The sequence below is a fragment of the Stegastes partitus genome, unplaced genomic scaffold, assembly GCF_000690725.1.
Source record: "Stegastes partitus isolate 25-593 unplaced genomic scaffold, Stegastes_partitus-1.0.2 Scaffold1858, whole genome shotgun sequence".
In the NCBI taxonomy this organism is placed as follows: Eukaryota; Metazoa; Chordata; class Actinopteri; family Pomacentridae; genus Stegastes; species Stegastes partitus.
Genome location: NW_007579589.1, coordinates 103113 through 118643, shown reverse-complemented (window position 1 = coordinate 118643; position 15531 = coordinate 103113). Strand labels below are relative to the sequence as shown.

Here is a 15531-nt window from a genome sequence, read left to right as displayed (position 1 = left end):
ACGTGCAGCACTTTCATCCCGAGATCTTCTTTGCTTCTCTTCACCTTATTTCTATAATATTAAATTTGTTTGCCTCGTTGTTCGGCCTTTGTGAAAAACGCCAGCAGACACACATACTGCTGACCGCCGCTGCAGCCGCACTAACTGAATCCTCTCCCTCTTGTGACCTTGCCAACCCTCCACATGCTACCTCCTCCTCCTGCTGCTGCTCCTGCGAGGCTGACATGAAAAATGACGTGCAGCAGTCGCAGCCGGTCGCCAGCTCATTCTCGGCGGTGTGAACCCCTCCCTCCCGTCATAGCGCTGCTCCGCCGCCTGCTATAAATAATAGTTTTCGCGGCTTTGCGGACGGGCGGCGTGTCGGAACAGCCCCGCTGACGTCCTGGCGACCGCTTGCTGAGTAAAACGCTGCCACTTCCCACCGCAGCGAGAGATGCTCGTCGTGCAGGAGTTTCTGTCGCCGGGGTGCGAACATCGGCTGAGGAATGTCGTGCACCGGCGGCCGCCAATGTGGTGACACCGTGACACGCTGTAAGGGCTCGTGGCTCGCTGTAATTCAACATGGCAGTGCATAAATAACTCTGCAGAGGAAGCAGGGAAACAATTATGTTTGACGTACGGCTCAGCTCATCGTCGGGCATGTGGGGGACGTCTGAGGGGTTGAAGTTGGCGAAATGCATCCATTCTTGTTTGTCTTTGTTTTAGTCGGCCATCTTCTTAAGTTTAAACTAGTTTGTCTTCTGCATATCTCTCGACAAAAACACACACCTGAGCTCCTAATCAGGCACCTCTCGTCGCACTAGATAACAGCAATGAAGTCTGTACGACCATGACTGCAAAGACATTTCACTCACATGGTTCATTCTGTAGGGGAACTCCTTTGGAAAGGCGTAGGAAAACCGCGTTTTCACTGTTTGGGAGAAACACAAACATGATCATACGGCCTCTGCTGCAGGACAAACACGATTTCAAAGAGTTCTCGTCCTTTAAAACTCAGGAGAGCTGCTACTGAATTAGTGTACGATCGTTTGTCTTGATTAATCGAGACAAAAAAAGTTGGAAAATGGAGAAAAATGTTCCAAACTGATGAGTTAATGATAAGAATAGTTGCCAACTAATCAATTAACCGATCAATTAACACTCAGTACGGTCACTTACACACAGATGTTGCTGCAGAGATCAGCCTGGTGTTGGACACGACTCCAAATTCCTGGAAAGGACACAAATATTTAAGTTCAGATCAGACAAACGAACGACAACTAAAACTGCAAAAGATGCTTAAATCCATCCATCCATCATCTACACCTTAATCCTCACTAGGGTCATGGGGGGCTGGAGTCTATCCCAGCTGACTCAGGGTGAAGGCAGGTTCACCTGGACAGGTAACCAGTCTATCACAGGGCCACACTTAGAGACAGACAACCAAGCACACTCACATTCACACCTACGGACAATTTACAATCACCAATTAACCTCAGCATGTTTCTGGACTGTGGGAGGAAGCTGGAGAACCCGGAGAGAACCCACGCTGCACGGGGAGAACGTGGAGACTCTACACGGTGTCCTCACCGGCACACGACCCGGCGACCTTCTAGCTGTGAGGCGACGGTGCTAACCACCGAGCCACCTGCAGCCCAAGATGCTTAAATGAGCTGCTGAAATGTGCCGACGTTTGATTCTTACCTCGACTTTGGAAGCCAGGAAGACGCAGGTTGGAGCCATGAGCACCGGATCTATACTTTTCAGAGAATACCTGCAAACAAGAAGAGATAAATACTGAGCAGTGATTCAGCTTTACAAGAAGAAACATCAGAGATCAGTGGACAGAGACGCTCAAACCAGATGCCTACTACATGATGTAAAAGGCCTTTTTTAAATGAATGATGTCCAATATGACATTACTGACCCCTAAAACACAACATTTATCCATTTATACAGCTTAAGATCACAGGGACGGTGCGTATGAGCAGATATTTCTGTAAATGTGTCCGTTTGTGTTCTGGGCAGGTTTGTCTAGAATAATTCAATCCACTTTATCTGATGTCAATTCCTGCATTTTTTTCATATCAGTGGAAAACAAAATATCACAATCTCAGTTTTTTTCCAAATACCGGCAGCCCTCATTCTAACATCACCTAACGAGCATCACACAGACACAAGTCCTCACCGGGCATAGAAGCGTTTGAAGTAAACCGTCGCAGTCGCAATGACCTGCTGCCTCAGCTTCAGATGTTCACCCAAAGCCTGGATCACTGGAGGACACACAATCAACACAACTTCATGTAAATGACGTAAAATACAGTGAATCAGATTTAAATTAAAACAGAGAATTTTAAAAAGGCAACAACTTTAGCAGCAATTTAATTTATTTGATGTAGTCCAGAGGTGCTGAATGATCAATTAGTTGTCAACAATAAACTGTCTTAATAGTTGATGAAGCAGTTTGAGTATTTTTCTTTATGAAAATCAGAGTGTGGGTTCTAAAACAGACGTATTCTGTGTTAACTTATCAGCTAGAAGGACTTTTCTTTGTAAAGAAAATCTCAGAAATGGTCTAAAACAAATAAAATCAAAATACAAACTGTGCTTGTTTTTTTTTTTCTTTTAAAAACATCTCAAAATACAAATACAGTCGTGATTCGATGATCCGACACTAAACATAAAACCTTCTTTTATGTCGGATAGCAAGGCTGTCGGATTGTCAAGACGGAGGTCCAGATACGAGGAGGGCTTGATGCTGGAAGGCTCGTTTGTATTTATAGTTGTTATAATAACTAGTGTATTGTTAGAACACTAAGACTCGCTGGATTTCACGTCTAACGGACCGGTGCACTCGTGCACATCAGCTGACATCAAAGGTAAATAAATCTGTGGGATTGTATCTGGATAATTCCCCAAATCTTTCAGCCCCACAGACAACTTTCCATAAACAATCCCTGCTGCGATCTAACAGACAAACTAAATACCATTAGCGAAGAAGATCTGCAGCTTCCAGTACTCCTCCTCTGTGAGGAACTTCAGGTCCTTCTGTCGCTCCTTCATCAGGTCCTGTTTGTCCAGAACCCACTGCAGACTTTAACAGGAGAATCAGATCAGGTTAATTCAACTCCTCTCATCTGTCAAACTGAGCCAGCAGAGCTAGCGGGTAGCATCGCGAAGCTAACCGCCTCGGGCACTGATGTAGCCGAGGTGGTAAATATAGAAATAAAGCTCATAAAGTTACGTTTTTAAAAGCAGCCTTTATCTTAATTAAGTTTTCCTTCTGTCTTTAATTACACTGATATTCTACATCGCGGCAGTAGTTGAGGAGAAACTGTTAGCATCGATGCTAACAGACAGAGCCAGGCCTCAAAACAAAGACGACGAATCGAGAAAAAAAGCCGCAAAGCGCGACAACGTTCATGAAACCTACTAGTGAGAGCTCTGCCAGAAGTTCCCCGCCATGTCGAAGCGCCTGAGGTAGAGAAGAACACTTTAAATCGGGCTTATTCTCCCACAAAGAAGTCAAACAGCACAGGAAAGTAGTTCTGCTAAGCAAAGAAGCTGGAGTAACGGCAGAAGCGCTCCGGGGGCGGGCTCCGGAGAAAGGTTCCGGAATCTTTGTTCCGCGTCAAAACTTAATGAAACGGAGGATTTATGTCAGCTGGAAATAAACCACACTGCACAAAAATTACCTCAGCGTTAATATAAAAGCATGATTTCACTTCTGTCCTTGGTTGAGCTAATTTTGTATCATTAATGATCATTTTCATCTGCTGGCTATCGATTGGTTTGTAAAAACTCTGAATAGAGTCAGAAATGTGGGCACAGGTGCTCTGAATCAAGGCAGCTGTCAGTTTTCTGTGAATCTTTTCTGTTCATCTACATCTCAGAAGGAATAATTCAACTTCACTACATTCATCTTACAGCTTTAGTTACTTTACAAACAAAGATTTTCGAAGCAGAACATATGAAGATTTGTTTTTTTAATGATGCGTTGTTATAAATTCAACCACCCAACAGTTTACCCAAGCATAGCTGAAATAATTAATCAAATAATCAATCGAAAAGAAATCTACTTTAAGTATTCAAAGTGAAAGTGTTCAGTTCAGATAAAACTGTTACATATGATGGATTTTATTATTCATGAAATCATTTTACAGATAGCCGCTGACAGAAATGTGTATTAAGGAAACCGTTATTTTGCTTTTTTCACTATTTTATTGAATGGCAGATAACACATCTTTTACAATATGTAACCATTAGTCTGTTGTGCTGTATTTAAATCTGCAAAAAAAAACAAAAAAAAAACAGCATATGTAATTATTTTACTGATATTTGCCACTATTTTCACATTTTATTTTATTTTATTTTTTACACTGGAGGACTATTAATTTAATCATTATATCTCTCCATTGCTCGGGAACAGCCCAGAACTGCCCTCATATTTTTTTAAACCTTTAATTTTACTCACAAAATATTTCTCTGCTTTAATATAAGCGGTTGTTGTCATGGTAATATCTGACAGTAATGAATAAATGACGTCCGTCCCTCTGGCAGCATCAGGGTGACCAACAGTAGAACATTTAGACCGTTAACATACTTGTTTCCCCAAATAATGGCAAATATCTGCAGAATAAATGACACTTTGTTGATTTAAATACAGTGAAAATAGCTCAAATTTATGGTCAACTGTTGTAAAAGAATAAATTACACTTTATAAAATGACAGTTTTTATTGTGTAATATTACATAGACTTTTTTTCTGTGATTTTACTTGATAATCTGTAAAATAGCAGCAAATTTAAGAAGTCCATGTTTACACTGTATCAGTGCTTTAGTCTAATAATGTGAATACTTCATCCCTTGAGCTCCTGTTACATTACATTAACGTTTACAGGAGAACGTGTCATCATTCCTCAGCCTCCTATAGGAGCAATAAGTGACTCGGCGTGGCTTTGACAGATGTGTGTTTGGACCTCCGGGTCGGGGAGGCTCCACATTCCTGCGGGGCATCGAGGGGCAGGGCTGGGGGGGTATAAAGCCCACCGGAGGCTTCCAGAACCAGTCTGCAGCAGAACCTTCGTCATCATGAGCCGCAGTCCAGAGAGGAGGTCTTCCTACCGCAGACACTTCGAGGGGTCTCTGGCGTCTGTCTCCGGATGCCAGGTCCGGGTGTCCAGCCCGTCTCCGGCCCGCAAGGAGAACCGGCACCGGTCGGCCAGCTTCACCCGGGGCGGCGGGTCGACGGGGCGCCGGGCCTTCAGCTCCAAGTCCCGCATGACCAGGTAGGGAGTGCACCAACATGCATTTGTTATCACCTGAAGGAGACGTTAAAGGTGTCGCTCCTGCAGCAGCGTCAGTCTGGGAGCTCTGTGCTTCGGCATGTCCATGGGACTCGGACCCCAACTGGACCTGGACGCGGCCGCAGCAGAGAACCAGGCCTTCATGATGACCCGCACCAGCGAGAGGCAGGAGATGGTGGTCCTCAACGACCGCCTGGCGGCTTACATAGAAAAGGCAAGAAGCAACCTGAACACACACAGAAACAGAATAAAACTACCAGAAAAAACACCTCAAGGGTAAAAACACGGTGATATTCTGGCACCTGAAGAGCCAAAAACTAGAATAAAGTATAAATCTCATTAAAAATATGTAGTAAAATGCAGGTTTATGTGACACAAGGTGTGTTTTGGGGACTTTTTCATGTTTATTTAAGAATAGTACCATCATAAATACATATAACATGATGAAAAATGGTACTCTAACAGATTATTAATGCTCATAGAGATCATAAACTGATAAAAACACATTTATCCCACATTCCTATTATGAGAACTTGTAATTATACAGGATAGCTCTAGTAAAATAACAGAACTGATTCTTGATTTTCTGTAAATTGTCACTAATTCTGTCTATTTTACAGATATATTCGCAGCATTAAACTTGAATTTAAAAACAATAAAATCACCTAAAATAGATAAACAGGTGGATAGATAGAGGAGATCATGTGTATTTTTGGGGCTTTTTAATGTTTAAGACTATTTCCATGTGTACAAACTGATAAAAAATAACATTTATTTAACATTTTTGTTGTGAAAACTTGTAATTATTCAGACTATCTGTCATTTATCAAACAAATCACAGAACCGGTTCTTCTTATTCTAATAATTCTGAATAATTATGTGTATTTTTAGAAATATATTTACAGAATTAAACAGGAATTTAACTGTTTTATCTATTATTTAAATTAAAAAATCAACATATTTTCTTTTTACTTGGAAGAAACTGAAATTAAATGCTTATTTTTTAAATCTGTATTTGTGTGTACTAAAAAATATAGAAAAATAAACGAACATAAAGGAGAAAAATCCACAAAATGTCTTTTATTCTTCTTCTTTACAGATTACAGGTTATACATGAAAGTTGTTCTCATGTTTTTGTCTTGAAGCTTAAACTTTAACATGTCCTGATTTACACTCACAGCTCTCATTAACTCTCTAAGTTGTACCAGAACAGCAGCGTTGTGATTTTTAGGTCTACCTGTTTGTTCCTGCAGGTGAGAACTCTGGAGTCCCAGAACAAGCTGCTGGAGTCGGAGATCGAGGTGCTGAAGAACCGCCACGTCCGACCTTCAGCCCTCCGGCAGCTCTATGAGTCCCAGCTGAAGGAGCTGAGCCGAGAGGCCGAGCAGATGAGGGAGCAGAGGGTGAGGAGCTGAGGCTGGAGGCCGGGTGGGGATCGGTCCAAAGAGCTGGTCTGAGTGTTGTATCTGTGCAGGATGTGACCTCAGCAGCCAAGGAGGCGATGCTGGGTCAGCTGGAGGCGCTGAAGGCCAAATACCAGGAAGCGGTGGAGGCCAGGAGGAAGACGGAGCAGGACATCGAGGCTCTGCGTCCGGTAAGACTCGGCTCGAGTTAAGTGAAGCTTTCCAGACCGTCCAGGCCTCATGTGGCTGTTCTTCTGTCCCAGGACGTGGACAGAGCCACGTCGGCCCGCATCGCCCTGGAGAAGCAGCTGGGAAGCCTGGAGGCCGAGCTGGTCTTCCTGCAGCGGGTCCACAAGGAGGTAAAGACGAGTTCACGAGTTCGTCTGCAGGCCGAGTGTCTCCACACGCTGCTCGTTTTAACAGATAATGACTAGAACTTGTAGACGGAGGAGTGAGTGAGACCTGAAACATCAGGCTGAGAGTCATGAAGCCATCCTGCACACTGCAACATGAAAATAATTATAATCTGATTATCTATACTTTAAATATTTTGTCTTTTTTTTCAGTAGCAAAGAAATGACATCTGTAAAAATATTCTTATTGTGTGGCACAGTTCATAAATTAAATGCAACTTAAAAGAGAATAAATAAAAATAAATATGTATGATGTATAATAATAATAAAAACACAAGATAGTAAAATAAAAATAAAATGTACATTTAAAAATAATAGTGATAAAACACAACACAGAAAAAAAATGAAAGAATAAATTTAATTATGTTAAAATGCGAGACAGTAAAATAAATATGAATAAAATGAAAATATAAAAATAATAATGAAAAACACACATAACAGTGAAATAAATAAAATAAAATGAAAGAATACATTTAATTTTGATAAAACACAAGGTAGTAAAATAAAGAAAATAACAGAAATAAAAAAATAATTACGATAAAACACAAGTGTGGAAATTTTTTTAAATTAAAATAGAAAAATAATATTGATAAAACAAGAGACAGTAAAATAAATCAATAAGAGACACTGTAATAACATGAATGTAGATGGAAATATAAATTATATTCATGTAATTTTTCAGCTGTAACATTGAACCAAAACAGAAAAACTTTCATCACAACACTCACATAACTAACGGCTGTTTTCCTGCTTTATCATTAATTCTGTAGATTACGTTAAAAATCTTGCGTGTTGCACCTTTAAACCATCCACCTTATTTCTGACCTTGCTTCTGTTTGTGCTCCTCTGGAAGGAAATCGAGGAGCTGATGCAGCAGATCTTGTCCTCGGCCTCTAAAGTGGACTCGACCTTCGGCCTGCCGGACCTCTCCTCAGCTCTCAGGCAGATCCAGTCGCAGTACGACAGCATTGCTGCCAAAAACCTGCAGGTACGGTTCAGCCCATGTTTCCTCTGCACCAGAGTCTCACCTGAGCAGCTGTGATGAACGCTGTGGTGTATTCAGCTCATTGTTTATCCTCAAACATGCAAGAAGAAGCTCTCGCAGTTGCATTTAAACACTTTTTGGGGTTTATTTTGCAGGAGATGGACGTCTGGTACAGATCAAAGTTCCAGGACCTGAACGACGCCTCCACCAAACACGCTCAGAGCGTCCGCAGCGTCCGGGAGGAGATCGCCGGATACAAGAAGGACGTGGGTTTGAGTTTGGTTCAGTTCTGGTTGCTTCTGACAGCTTCTTTCGTCTAAAACACAGCTGTGACTGTTCAGATGATTCAAATAAAAAAGTAGAGCTGTCAATTGAACAAGCTAAAAAGAAAAAAATGAGCAAAAAATAAGAACAACTGTGCAAATCATACTTTAAAACATCACTCATACATCCTTTATAGAAACATCAGATCAAACTTCACCTCGACCAAATCTAAAAGCAGATTATGTTGAATTTTAGGAAGAAATCTTCCACCCAAAAGAGGAAAAATGTGACATTTTAAATGAAAAAAATCTATTTATTATTTAATCAAGAGTGCAAGCAACCCGCTGTTTTTTAAATAAATAAAAAATACTAAAAACTTACTGTTCATTTACACATAGATCTTCCTTGTTTTGTTAAATTACAGATAATTAATAAAGCTACAGAAAAAATATTAATTTACATGCTGACTGTAAACAACAGAGCAAAGAAACAGATTCTTAAATTAATTTTACTGCATTTAAATCTGCTAAAAATAGAATTATTTCACAGGTACGTGGTGTTATTTGAAAGAAAACGTATATTATATAAATTAAGGATGTAAAACAGTAAATCATTTTTAAACTGGTGTTTTATAGATTTTTCCTGTTTTGTTAAATAACAAACAATATCCCAGCAGAAAATCTGTATTTTTACAAATAGCAATTTCTTTTACTATCTAGAATTACACTATTTTTACACATTATTTATTTTATAATCCACGAAAAATGTTTTATATTTTGTTTATTTATATTTGACAATGTTTGAAAGAAAAAAAAGCATATTAAGGCTTTAAAAACATTATTTTAAAACTGTTATTTTACAGATTTCCCATTTTTATTTTTTATTAAAGTACAGATAATATAAACTCAGAGATAATTATTATTAATTTGAGGTAACTAAAGAATAAAATAAATATAATTTTATAGTTATTTCTTGGCATTTCCACTTTTTTTTTTTGTTTTATTTTTTTTTATTTTTTAAACTTTTGGACTCTTACAGGATTCCACTGTTTATCCTACAACCTGTTTTTTCTGCCAGATTTTCACAGGATGGATCTTTTTTGGTCATATAACCACGTTCTCCTTCCACACGTGTAGATCCTCAACAAAGAACGTGAGCTGGAGAGCCTGAAGACGAGGAGCGAGTATCTGGAGGCTCAGCTCCGCGACGTCGTGCTGAGACACAAGAAGGAGGAGGAGGACATACAGGTGATCCCATATCTGATGTTTGAGACGTCGTCCATGTGATCCAAACCTCCCCTGAATCAAACCAAACTGTCGTGACAGGGGCGAGTCGAGGCCATGAAGCTGGACCTGAAGGTGACCAAGGAGAAGATCGCTCTGCTGATGAGAGAATACCAGGACCTGCTGAACGTCAAGATGTCTCTGGAGCTCGAGATCACCACCTACAGGTGAGCTGCAGGCTTCATCGGGAGGCTTTTAAATCAGGCAGGAACCATAAAGTTTGTGTTTTCCAGGAAGCTGATTGAAGGAGAGGACAGCCGTCTGAGCGTCGTGGTCCACCACCTTCCTGTGACCGGAGGCCTGCGTCTCACGTCCAGCGTCAGCGCCGCCTCGGCTTCGGCCTCAGCTCTGGTTTCAGCTTCAGGAAGCTCAGGTCCAAAGCTGGATGCATCTCCGTGTGACAGGAGCAGCACCGGGGCCGGTAGAGCTCCGGGTCGAGTGTCGGTGGCCTCGACGGACACCCAGACGGACGTAGAGCTGCAGGCGACAGAGAAGATCGAGAGGAAGACGCTCCTCATCAGGTAGACGTTGTTATATGAACCAATATGACCGAGGGGAGTTTATCTTCTCCTAATGAGCCACAAACTTCCCTGAAAACAGGATTTATAACATATCTGGGGGTCAGTTTTTGCCATCAGTTCTATTGTTCTGTGTCTCTATCATCGAAAATCAGGTTGTATTAGACTGATATCGGTGTGATACATTCACTTCAATACAGACACAGTAACGTCTGTCCTTCCTCTCCTGGTTTTTCCTCCACTTCCTCCCAGAACAGTTAAGACAGACGAGAACACTTACGAGAGCGACACCCAGGAACGGACCTTCACCATTTCTGGAGCCGCCGCCGACACCGACGAAGAATAAAACGAAACTCCTAAATACTGTCTTCAGTCCAACAGAGACGCACGATGATGGATTTTTGCAGATATCTGATAAGTTTCCAGCTAGTTGAGACAGATACTGACACATGCATATATAGTTTTCCACCTAAATGCAGAAAACATCTCTTGTAGTGGATTTAACATTTTATTATTCCTAAAACAAACAATGCTACGCTATGCTAACGCAGTGCTATCACCCACAGCATAGACGTTATCACAGAAATACGCAAATATGGGCCAGAAAGAACCATTTACCTCATATGTAGGTGCAGCAAACTGCACCTAAAGCAAAGAAATGGATGGAAAACATTCTCTGTACCTACAGGATCACATGCAAAAATTATACGGCATGTTTAAATATGTGCACTTTTCTCGATATCTGATATTTTCAAATCGATTGTGGCCCCTTAAGCACAGATTTCTCAAACTGTGGACAACATGAGGCCTCTCCTATAGTAGGATTAACATTAAAGCTGCATAATTACCAACTATTTGGACAATAAATTAATCATTTTAAAGATTAAAAAAAAAGAAAACAGTTGAAATTGTGTGATCGCAGCTTCTTAAATGTAAATATTTTCTGGTTTCTTTCCTCCTCTGTGACAGTAAACTGAACATCTTTGGACAAAACGAGACATTTGAGGAAACATCGAGTCATATTTATCACCATTTTGTGACATTTTAGAACCCCAATAGGCTTAAAAAACAGCATGTTATTATTCCTACAGACATAAAATACAGTGTTTTTCCATCTTAGCAGCCTGCTAATGTTAATTTTAGGCCAATACTAATGGTTAGCTTTACAGCATTTATCCACATATGCAGATGACGCACCGCTATCTTGTTGCATCTCTACTGTTAATCTGTTTAAAGGAAAAACAAACTAAAGATAATTTCAGACTTAAACATCACGCGTCCACTGCTTATTTAATCCTCCTGTGTGTCCGTAAAATGTGTTTGAATTTAACTAAATAAACACCAAGCAAGCATCGTTGTGTTTTTTCATTTTTCCATGATTTATTTCTTTTTTGAACCGACACGTAAATTTTTGACATTACCGTTTCGAAAAGCAAAAAAAATCATTTACAGTAACTGTTAAAAAAGGTTTGATTTCGTAGGAAGTTTCATTATAGTGTACCAAAAAGAGAACTGAAGCCCTCATTAACACCTTTTTCTATATATGCAGCATCGTAGCTCACAGTAGAAATATAACGGATTCATTATCTCCCAGTTCGTCACAAATCATTACAGTCCCAGAGAAGTAAACGGGAGTCAATTATGAAGTGCATAGAGCATTACAAAGTACCTTGGCACCGCCCAGCTTTTAGAAAAACGAGCTTGGGATTGTGTTCAAAGAGCACCGTTTGTTTCGTTACCGTCGTGACATTGTGCTTCTAGTGCAGTGGTTTGGGTTCGTCGCCAACTCCTCCGGCGAGTCGATAAACCGCCAGGCTGACCTCGTGAGCCAGAGAGTCGGCGCTCTCCTGAAAGAAAAAAAACCAACAGAGGATCACAACACGTCCACAGCTGTTTCTGCACAGACAAACCGACATGTCCGAACGCCGGCGAGGAGTTGTTATTGAGTCATTGAAGCTCGCTCGGTTTTACTCCCATAGATTATTCAACATGATTTTCAGCACCTAACTAATCCCACAGCTTTGAGAAAACCCACATATTTATATCTCAAAAGATGCAGCTCAATCCAGAATGGCATGCTTTGTCTTTTCATGGCGCCGTTTTTGCGAAATTCGTACAAAAGCTGCGTTTGAAACCCCCATTAAAATGAATGGCAAAGCTACGGTAACCCTTACCTTTGTAACGCTGTAGCTCCGGCATAGTTTACAGAAGAAACTTCATTAAAATTTTAAACGGGTCACAAAACTTGAAATGTTATTCGTCTTAAGCCGTGTTTTTATGTCTTTTATGATTTTTATACAGTTCAAGTTTGATTAGTTTTTGTAAAATTCAGATTTTTCGTCAAACTTTGACCAGAACAACAGCGCAATCAAACCTCGTCTCCTTCTCACAATTTATCCTCTGCATGAACAATTTATACATAAAAATATAGACATTTCTGTCTTCTTCTATCCAGTGTGAGTCTCGTTACTATATGACTTGTGTTTTTTGTCATAAATACCAACAGAGCTCAGACTGTGACATCTAAAACTCCCACTGACTCCCATTATACCGATGTGCTAAAACATTGGGTGAAAATCAGAAACGTTGAGCATCTCCAACCAAATCTGTACAACACACAGCACGGATATGAAAATACATCAGCGAGTTCAAAACAAGATTGTGCTTCACGTGGTGAAAGAATTTCTTTGATACGACTTATAGTTTTTGAGCTGTGAGCGTTCATTCGAGGGTCTAATCCTCAGTCTGCCTGTCTTCTCACCCCATGTTGTACTTTCTTCTTCATATTTCATTGAACATAAAAGCCACTTTCACATGAGTTCTAGGTGACATCTTGAAGACACTTGACTCTGATTTGACTCTACGTAGCAGGCACAGACGCTGACACATAAAAACCCTCCAGCTGTTGCCAACATCTTAGTCTTACTCTACAGCTTCATTCCACTTTTTTTATTCTACAAAATCTTCTCACCTGCGTCTCCGCCTCGGCGTAAACTCTCACCACGTCCTCGGTGCCGGACGGCCTGACGAAGGATCGAGCTTGTCTGTACTTCTTCACCAAAGAGTCGATGGCGTCCTGCAGACCTGCCGGACTCACCGCTCGCCTCTCGGCATCTGCCGTGTCGATCACCCGGCGGTCGGACACCTGCAGCGAGAAAAAAAGAAGAAGGAGCTCAAGAACAGATACCGGATGTGCAACATACATCGATAAGCCACAGCATCAAATCTGGCTGCCTTACATTGTGTACTATATAATTACATCGTGGGACGTCAGCAGAACAACCTTTAGGTCCCGGACGTTTTAAGGTGGAGCCTCCATAAGATTGTTTTTCCCTGAAAATTCTAAAAATGCTTGTTTGGATTGAGATCTTGGGAATCTAGAGGCCGAGTCGATACCTTAAACTTTATATTTGGTTCCTCAAATCAGCCTTGCATAAAGCATTAACCTGCTGAGAGAGGATATTAGGGAATACTGCTGCCATGAAGGGGTGAACTTGGTTTGCAGTGATGTTTGGTGTGACAGTAACATCTACCATCCTTAATGTTGTCCCTTTGTTCTCATAATGCATCCTGCTGATGTCTCTTTTTGGGTAAATACCGTACGATATGATGTGCTTTTAGGCGTCACACAGTGAGGACATTTGCACTGTTGCAGCAGCAAAGAGGACAGAGCAAACATTTAAGAAAAATCAGTAGAAAAATTAAACTACACCAATAATATAAATGTGTACTAGTTCACATCGTCCAAATCCCCCTGGATGGAAATACATGTTAATGGTATTGCACAGATACTATAATGAGGAGAAATACTGACAGAAAAGTATTAATTCTGCACACATTTATCTATCTAGATTCTTGTATATGCAGAAAAAAGTCTATTGCACAGGGTTTCTGAATGTACAAAATAATCCTAATTCTCAGCTGTGAGTGTGTTGATGCTGCACCAAACATGAAGCATGACGACCCCGCCCTCTACATCTGATTATTTAACTTTGTTTTGCATTAATGTTTATGCACCTTGACTTTCAGCTGCCGGTTGGGCAGGTCGCTGTAGATGGAGTCCCACTGCTGCACCGTCATCCCTTTGATGGCGAGTATGGCCTCGATCAGCAGCATGTCAGAGATGGCGTCTCCGACAGTCTGTAAAGGAGAAAGAGAAGCAGAAACATAAATGGACGTCTCTGTGTGTGATGTCAGTCAGAAGTAATTTTGATTTACATGGATTTTCAGTGACGTTTCTTCAGGTGTGTTGGGAGTCGCAGTGTGTTCTCCTCGCTAAACAAAGCTTACAGCAAATGCAGATTATTGCATTTAATGGTTCTGATCAAGAAAGTCAGGCACCCAAACGTGGCTTTAACCAGCTTGTGTACTTGTGCACAGCTGGAGTCCCCAAAAGTGACATTAAAATTCCCAGGTCCCCAATCCAAAGGGCAAAACTCTGCATGCAAGTTGTTTGAAACTAAAATCTTGGGGCACCATTACAGCTCACCTGGTCGAGCTGGCGTCCCATGTAAAGGGGCTAAAGTCTCTGACGCAGCAGTCATGGGTTCGAGTCCCGCTCAAGACCCTTTGCTGCAGGTCCGTCCCCCATTCTCCTCCCCCACTTTCCTGTCCTATCTAATAAAGCCAAAAAAGGTCAAAAAATATCTTTAAAAAAAACTAAAATCTCACCTGATTTCATCATTTGGGCTTCTGGTAACAGATCTGCCTGTCAGTGTCCCTCCAAACCATTTAGAAAGACCTCAGAGGTGAGGTGTTGAAATACGCATCCCCCAAAATGACTGAAGTTTGTGAAAGTGTGTGTCTTTGTGTGAGCGTTTACCTGGTTGATGACGTCGACGGTGTTCTGCAGCAGTCGAGCCGCTCGCTTCCTCTCGTCGTTGATGCCGGCGTCCTCGGCGAGCTGCTGGATTTTCTCCTCGGCTGCTTTACTGAACAGCACCTGAACGCAACACGAACACGCCGTGACGCACCAATCACATCACTTCTACTGTCCGACACCAGGCGTGAAACCACAGCACTGACAGAAAAGTTAACGTTAGTTAGTCCACTCACGGTTCCGTGTCCGTTGGCCTCGAAGTAAACCCCGACGTCAAACTCCTGCGCCGCGTGATGGAGATGCTTCACGCCGGTCTTCGTGCACCTCACTAGAACCTGAGTCACATCAGAATCCGTCAGAACTAACCCCTCTGCATGAGTATAGCAGCAACAGGGCTGCTCTCTGTGTGTTTTCTCACCTTCATCGTGTCCTCCAGGTAGCGCGTCGAGCTTCCGTTAGCGTAAGCAGTTTGCACCACCGCTATCTTCAAGTCTAGACCAGCCTGTGGGTCCAAAAGAACTGTTTAGTGTCCCCGTATTTGTTGTTGACATGGTTGTAGTGT

The 15531-nt window shown here is 41.5% G+C and overlaps 3 protein-coding genes across 3 annotated transcripts in view; 1 reads left to right on the top strand and 2 right to left on the bottom strand.

The window, feature by feature from the left end:
* The window catches only part of ccnc (cyclin C), a 7265-nt gene extending 3710 nt beyond the window's left edge, over nt 1–3555 (bottom strand). The window contains exons 1-6 of the mRNA XM_008302692.1: nt 3413–3555; nt 2967–3073; nt 2168–2252; nt 1684–1753; nt 1159–1210; nt 855–910 (exon numbers count right to left, since the gene is read on the bottom strand). Coding sequence (XP_008300914.1) covers nt 855–910; nt 1159–1210; nt 1684–1753; nt 2168–2252; nt 2967–3073; nt 3413–3444 — 402 coding nt within the window. The 5' untranslated portion in view covers nt 3445–3555. The remainder of the gene's footprint in view (nt 1–854; nt 911–1158; nt 1211–1683; nt 1754–2167; nt 2253–2966; nt 3074–3412) is intronic.
* Nucleotides 3556–5069: 1514 nt separating this feature from the next.
* ngs (notochord granular surface) lies at nt 5070–10510 on the top strand. Its single transcript, XM_008302691.1, has 11 exons — nt 5070–5266; nt 5333–5498; nt 6538–6687; nt 6759–6878; nt 6951–7046; nt 7954–8088; nt 8241–8351; nt 9486–9596; nt 9675–9799; nt 9866–10153; nt 10408–10510. Exons 1-11 carry the CDS (start codon nt 5070–5072, stop codon nt 10409–10411), a joined length of 1503 nt encoding a protein of 500 aa, XP_008300913.1. The 3' UTR covers nt 10412–10510.
* Nucleotides 10511–11505: 995 nt separating this feature from the next.
* Nucleotides 11506–15531, bottom strand: part of pgm3 (phosphoglucomutase 3) — a 10766-nt gene continuing 6740 nt past the window's right edge. Inside the window, exons 8-13 of the mRNA XM_008302690.1 lie at nt 15388–15471; nt 15206–15304; nt 14973–15092; nt 14168–14290; nt 13122–13295; nt 11506–11997 (exon numbers count right to left, since the gene is read on the bottom strand). Of these exons, the coding sequence (XP_008300912.1) occupies nt 11908–11997; nt 13122–13295; nt 14168–14290; nt 14973–15092; nt 15206–15304; nt 15388–15471 (690 nt within the window). The 3' untranslated portion in view covers nt 11506–11907. The remainder of the gene's footprint in view (nt 11998–13121; nt 13296–14167; nt 14291–14972; nt 15093–15205; nt 15305–15387; nt 15472–15531) is intronic.

Bases quoted from the DNA above. Each gene is read 5' to 3' on its own strand.
- ngs (XM_008302691.1), top strand. From the start codon at position 5,070: ATGAGCCGCAGTCCAGAGAGGAGGTCTTCCTACCGCAGACACTTCGAG. The intron at 8,352-9,485 runs GTGGGTTTGAGT...CCACACGTGTAG, and splicing joins TCGCCGGATACAAGAAGGAC to ATCCTCAACAAAGAACGTGA. The intron at 9,597-9,674 runs GTGATCCCATAT...CTGTCGTGACAG, and splicing joins AGGAGGAGGAGGACATACAG to GGGCGAGTCGAGGCCATGAA.